The sequence below is a fragment of the Anser cygnoides genome, chromosome 9 (assembly GCF_040182565.1).
Source record: "Anser cygnoides isolate HZ-2024a breed goose chromosome 9, Taihu_goose_T2T_genome, whole genome shotgun sequence".
Lineage (NCBI taxonomy): Eukaryota > Metazoa > Chordata > Aves > Anseriformes > Anatidae > Anser > Anser cygnoides.
In genome coordinates this window covers 11,190,001-11,196,460 of record NC_089881.1, presented here as the reverse complement: position 1 = coordinate 11,196,460, position 6,460 = coordinate 11,190,001, and the positions used below count along the sequence as shown (strand labels likewise).

The following is a 6,460-nucleotide window of genomic DNA, read 5'->3' as shown; positions in this document are numbered from 1 at the left end:
TGTGTGTGATGCGGCAAGGCGAAGGTGCCAGCCAATGAAAGCGGGGCTGCCTATTTTTTTTTTTTTTTTATCATTAGTATTGCGAAGCAACATTAACTGATTGGAAAGACTTTTCGGGAGCAGGCAGAGCCTGCGAGCTATCACTCCCTTCCAAACGATTTGTCTTGCTATCCGGATTTTTGAAACCGACGCCAGGTTTCCCTCGCTTAATCTCCGCGCGGGATGACAAATGATATGTATATTTCCACCCCCCTCGAAGAATCGGAGAATAAGCAAGGAAAACAAAGGCGGTTTTGTATTTTAAACCTAGATATACACGGGGGTGAGGGGTGTTGGGGAAGCGGCACCAGCGCGGGTTTACGCGCCTACAGGCGGATTTTAAGCTCCTGGCCGCGGGGCAGCGCTCGGGCAGCCGGGGCCGCTGGCATCGCTGTTCCCACGGGTGGGGGTCCTAAGAAATAAGTTTTCCACGCGTGTCGCTTGGCCAAGCCCGCAGGTAGCGGTTGCAGCGCTCGGGCATCCTCCACCGACGGGGCCACGCGTGGCGCGGATGTCCCCGAGGGGGGTAACGCTGCAGGCACCCGTAAAGGGGTGGGGGGCAGCAGAGGGGGAAGGGACCGGCCGCAGCCCCCTTTTTTGTTGAGGGTCCCGCATTCACGGAGATGCTGCTGAGGAGTGGGGGAAGAACCCCTTGGGAAGGGGTTTTGGGGGGTCCCCGCCGCCGTCCCGGGGGTGGGTGGGGGGCGCCCGGCCCGCAGCTTTGGGCGGGGGGGGAGCGCGGCTGAGAAATGCGCGGCGCGGTTGCGGGCGCAACGAAAAAAGCCGCTGGGACGGCGCTGGAGGCAGCAGAGGCAAAGCCTCCGGCAGTGCCGACCCCGTCCAGGTGAGCGGAATCTAAATGGTGCCCCCCTTCTTCCTCCTCCTCTTCCTCCTCCTCCTCCTCCGCGGCTCCGCACGCAGACAGGGAAATTAAAGTCATTTATTGAGAGCGGAAAAAAAAAGGGGGGGGGGAAGGAGGGGGCAAAAAAAAAGCAGGAAATAGTGCCGAGGGTAGTTTATCCTATTATTATTATTATTATTGTTGGGGGGGAGGTAACGGCTGATGGCAACACCCCCGCACGGAGCCGGCGCCGGCGGCAGCTCCCCGCCGGCCGGGAGCCGAAGTCGCCGTCGGGGCCGGGGGGGGAGCCCGGAGGGAGCGGAGCTGCCGCCCCCCCCGGCCGGCTCGGGGAGCGCCCCCCGGCCGACATCTCGTTTCTCTCCCCGGGAACTGCTGCACGGCCCAAAAAGCCCCGAGCCGGGGTGAGGGGCTTCCCGGCGGGGGCTTTTCGGAGCCCGTTTGTTACCCCAGCAGGTGCTAAAAACCAATAAGCCTCGAACAAGCGCGGCCCCCGCCGGGACCGGGGACAATTGTTTCCATTTAATAAATATTTCCCCCGCGGGCCTTTGGCGGGAGGCAGGCAATTATTCAAAGCGAGCCGGGACGCGGGCCGGCTCCCGGGGTTAAGCGGGGCTGCGGAGCGGGGGAATTGGGAGCGGGGCAGCGGCCCCGCAGCCGGCGGAGCGCGGCGCTCGCAGCCCCGACGGCGGCCGCGGGGAGCCCGGAGGGCGCCGGGCCCGGTGCGCTCCGCTACCGGCACACCGGGGGGGTCCCGAGCGGCTCGGAGCCCGCCCCCCCCCCCATCACACCGCTCGCCTCCCCCGCAGCTGTTAGTGCGGCAACTCACAAAAGCCTTCCCTTTAATCCGTGCGCTCGCCGGTGGAGGGGGGGGGGGGGGGGGGTCCTCCTTTCCCCTCCTTTCTTCTTCCTCCTCCCTCCCCTGTCCCCTCCCCTCCTCTTCCTCTCGCCCTTCCTCTCGGCCTCTCTTTTTAAGCTGGTCCCCCTCCGCGCTGATTGGGCGGCCCGCCGCGCTGTGAACGCCCTGCCACTATGTCAGCCTGCGCGCCGCAGCCCCTCGCCTTTGAACTGCCCCGCGCCGCTCCGCGTCCCCACCGCCGGCTCGCCGCCCGCCCCGCCGCCCGCCGGCCTCCGCGGGCCTCCGCGCCCCTCCGCGCCCCTCCGCGCCCCGCCCCGGCACGGCTCCCGCCGGGGACGGCGTTGGCGGAGGACCTGTGATGATCAGCTGAGCCCGCGCCTCCCGCTCCTCCGGCTGCCCCGGCCGCCTCCTCCTCCTCCTCCTCCGCCTCTTCCTCCCGCCGCCGCCCGGTGCCGCCGCCCGGTGCCCCCCAGCGCGCCCCGCACCGCGCCCCGCCGAGCCGAGCCGCCCGCCCGGCCGAAGCATGTCCAAGCCCAGCGACCACATCAAGCGCCCCATGAACGCCTTCATGGTGTGGTCCCGCGGCCAGCGGCGCAAGATGGCCCAGGAGAACCCCAAAATGCACAACTCGGAGATTAGCAAGCGGCTGGGCGCGGAGTGGAAGCTGCTCTCCGAGGCGGAGAAGCGCCCCTACATCGACGAGGCCAAGCGGCTGCGGGCGCAGCACATGAAGGAGCACCCCGACTACAAGTACAGACCCCGGCGCAAGCCCAAGAACCTGCTGAAAAAGGACAGGTATGTTTTCCCTTTGCCTTACCTCGGGGAAACCGATCCCTTAAAGGCCGCCGGGCTTCCCGTGGGGGCCACTGACTCTCTGCTGAGCTCCCCGGAGAAGGCCAGGGCTTTCCTGCCTCCCACCTCAGCACCTTACTCCTTACTTGACCCCAGCCAGTTCAGCTCCAGCGCCATTCAGAAGATGACTGAGGTTCCTCACACCTTAGCCACCAGCACCCTGCCCTACGCCTCCACCTTGGGATACCAGAACGGGGCGTTCGGCAGCTTGAGCTGCCCCAGCCAACACACCCACACTCACCCCTCGCCAACTAACCCGGGCTATGTCGTGCCATGTAACTGTACAGCTTGGTCGGCTTCCAGTTTGCAGCCTCCAGTTGCCTACATATTATTCCCGGGCATGACCAAGACTGGGATAGACCCCTATTCTTCAGCACATGCGACTGCTATGTAACACCCACCCACACCCCCACAGGCGTCCCCCCGCCCCGAGCGAGGCTTGGGTTGCAGCCGGAACTGGGATTCATTCATGTGCATGTACATAAAACCCGCAGAAGCAAAAGGCCACCCGAACACAGGACTCTGCCGCCCGCCACCGCGCCGGGACAGCCGCGGACGCTGCCTCGGGGATGCTCCCGGAGATGCTCTCGCCCAAACCCGGCCCTCGCCCCGAAAGCTGTCCCCAGGCTCGGGGGGGGATCTGCAGCCGCGGGGGCGGATGGCAGCCCGGCGCTTGTAAGAGTTGTAAATGTGTTTAAAAAAATCCCGGAGAAAAAAAAAAAAAGAAAAAAAAGAAAAAAAAAAGCGAAAGAAAAGCGAACCTTGAACTGCCCCTTTGGGACAAAGCGGGGAAATATTAGAGAGAGAGAGGCGGTTTCGATTTTTATTTATTCTCTTAATGTCTATGAGTTCTCCAGGGTCTCATGTCACTTGGACTTGACTTTGGGAAGTCCCGGTGTTACTATGATTTTTTGTTTTGTTTTGTTTTCCTTTTGCACATTGAAAGACGAGATCAGCTGTGTTATATATATAAATATATATATATTTTGCCACCACGCACTACTAGGTAAAAATTGCTTTTCATGTCAGAAGAAAGGCTCTTCAAAGTTAAAAGAACAAAAAAAAGAGGGGAAGAAACATTTATATTTAAAACATATGATAGTGTTTGCTTAATTTAAAACAGATAGTCCTTAAATTTGTGTGATCCAGTGAGACTAGATCTAAGTTTACTTTAGACAGAGCGTCAGGTATGAAGTCAGGCAGTAGAATTGTAAAAAATTTAATACTACTACTACTAATAATAATAATAACGAAAAACCGAATAAGAAGCGACGGTCATTTAAATATGTTTTCGCGATGTCTTGGGAAGAAAAAAGAAAACGTGTATCCGGCAGGATTTTACCTCGTTAAACCTTTTCATTTGTTGAACAAAGCCGTTTTGAATAAAGACAATCTGTCGTTAAACGAGGCCACTGCGTGGTGTGAGTGCGGCTCCCCGTCGGAAGAGCCCCGCGCCCCCCACCGGGGCCGCCGGCCGCAGCCCCGGCGCTCGCCGCTCTCCCCGACGGGGCGCACCGGCTCCGGCCCTGGGCCGGCGTCGCCCCGCAGCCGGCTCGGGCTCCGAGCGGAGCCCGTCGGGGAAAAGCGACGGCTGCGGGGCGAGCGGGGCTGCCGGCGGCGGGGGGAGCCCGCGGGAAGGGCCGGGGGGGTGCCCACCCCCGCTACGTCCCGGCCCCCCGCCCCGTCGGGCTTGGCAAAGTTGCCTCGGCGGCGTCGAAGTTTTAGCGGAGGTTTTTCTTTCTTTCTTTCGGTTTTTGATTCTTGTCGGAAGTAGCGGGGGGGGGGGGGGGGGGGGGAGGTGAGGGGAATTAGCATCTCGTCGGGAACAATTAGCGGTGTTTGGGGCGCTGTCCGTCGGGGCCCCTTTGTGCAGGGAGGGGAGAGGTGGGAAGGAGTAAGGCGCAAGGTCCGTCTGGAGGAGCTGAATAGCCGGGGTGCTGCGTGTTTGGATGTGCTTTGCTCATTAAGTGCTCTTTGGAGACCGCTGTTAGAATTAAACGGCATAACACAATTAACATACATGGGGCTTGAATGGGAGGGTAAGCAGAGGAAGAATAGATAGATAAATAAATGAGAGATCAGGCGAAGGTAAACAAAAGGGGAGAGGAGAAAAGAGCTGAAAGGAGAGGTTAGAATGGCTGCTCCAGCCTTGTTTAGCATGACAAAACGGCTCTTACAAATGAGGACAATTAAAGGAGCTGGCTGCGGGAGGGCCTGGGAGCAGCGGGCCGATCCGCTGGGACACGCGGGGCTCAATGCGCCCGGCGTGGGGCAGGGAGGCGCGGAGCGGCGCCGGGAGCGCCGGGCGCTGATTTAACCCCAGCTGACAGTTGCTGTCAGTCTCGGTGATAACACCGATAGCTCAGTGTCCTTTAAGATCTACCCAGATTAGTTTGACAATGGGCGGAGGTAGAGCCGGGGGGAAGCGCCTGCCCGCGCCCGCCGGGCCCCGCAGCAACAGCCGGGGGGGCCCCGCGCCCGCCCCCACTCCCACGGCGGCGGGGGTCGCTGCCGACCTCGGCTCGGCCGCCCGGGACCCTCCGTGCCCCGGCAGGGCCGGGCCGAACCGATCCGATCCGAGCCGAGCCGCGGGGCGCCCGTCGGGGCCGAGCTCCCCGGGGCGGCCCCGGAGAGAAACGGGCCCGGGCCCGGGGTGCTGGGGGCACAGCCGGGGCGGGGGGGGGGCGAGCACGAAGCGGCCGAGCTGGGAACTTCAGCGGGATCTTCCTTCCGACTTTCCTTCTTTTCTCCCTTCTTTCCATTTCTTCTTGCTTTCTTTTCCCTTTCTTTCTTTCTTTCTTTCTTTCTTTCTTTCTTTCTTTCTTTCTTTCTTTCTTTCTTTCTTTCTTTCTTTCTTTCTTTCTTTCTTTCTTTCTTTCTTTCTTTCTTTCTTTCTTTCTTTCTTTCTTTCTTTCTTTCTTTCTTTCTTCTTTCTTTCTTTCTTTCTTTCTTTCTTTCTTTCTTTTTCTCCCTCTCCCTCTCTCTTTTCCTTTCAGTCTCTCATTTTCACTCTCCTCTTTTCTTCCTCTTTCTGTTCTCCCTCTTTCTTCCCTTCTTTCTCCCTGCCCGTCTCTCTCCTTTTCTCTCCCTGCTTGTCCCTCTCCCGTCCTCGCCCACCGCCGGTGGCTCCGCCGGACTCCCCTCCCCTCCCCGGCCGCCGCTCGCCGTGCGCTCCGCTTCCATTCCCCCAGCCGCGTTACTCCTCCAACGCGCTCGCCCGCCTGCAGGTGTGTAGCTATTTAACTCGTGGAGATAAATAAATTAAATAATGATCTTGACACTGCAGTGAACCGATTACTGACTTTGATGTCAAAGGGAAACCAAAAAAAAAAAAAAAATACAACCCAAAAAAAACAACCAAGGGAGAGAGGAAAAAAAAAAGCTATTCCCTCGAGGGGGAAATGCAGCTCCCTGTCAAACCTGTTTCCCCACAACTGTCTCTTTCTTTCAATAAAATCATTAAACAAAGGCCGCGGGGTTGTGCGCACCACGCCTTGGGTGCGCGGCCGGGCGCTGTCCCGGGCCGGGCTGCGCCGCGGGGCCTCGCCCGCTCCCCCCCGCCCCGCGCAGCCCCGGGACGGAGCGGCCCTGCCCCGCCGCTGCATGCCGCCGGGCCCGCATCCCGGCACGGCTCCCCCGCTCCGCTCCCTTGCTCCTCCTCTTTCTGTTTTTTTCTTTTCTTTTCTTTTCTTTTCTTTTCTTTTCTTTTCTTTTCTTTTCTTTTCTTTTCTTTTCTTTTCTTTTCTTTTCTTTTCTTTTCTTTTCTTTTCTTTTCTTTTCTTTTCTTTTCTTTTCTTTTCTTTTCTTTTCTTTTCTTTTCTTTTCTTTTCTTTTCTTTTCTTTTCTTTTCT

The 6,460-nt window shown here is 59.1% G+C and overlaps 1 protein-coding gene across 1 annotated transcript; it reads left to right on the top strand.

Moving 5' to 3' along the window:
* Positions 1-1,796: 1,796 nt before the first annotated feature.
* SOX14 (SRY-box transcription factor 14) lies at positions 1,797-4,045 on the top strand. The gene is made up of 2 exons (XM_013186102.3): positions 1,797-2,552; positions 2,706-4,045. Exons 1-2 carry the CDS (start codon positions 2,281-2,283, stop codon positions 3,001-3,003), a joined length of 570 nt encoding a protein of 189 aa, XP_013041556.2. The 5' UTR covers positions 1,797-2,280; the 3' UTR covers positions 3,004-4,045.
* The last annotated feature ends 2,415 nt before the right edge of the window (positions 4,046-6,460 follow it).

What these genes read in the sequence shown, in the direction of transcription:
- SOX14 (XM_013186102.3), top strand. Translation starts at nt 2,281, where the DNA reads ATGTCCAAGCCCAGCGACCACATCAAGCGCCCCATGAACGCCTTCATG. An exon ending in AACCTGCTGAAAAAGGACAG is followed by an intron (nt 2,553 to 2,705) that starts GTATGTTTTCCC and finishes ACTTGACCCCAG; the next exon opens with CCAGTTCAGCTCCAGCGCCA.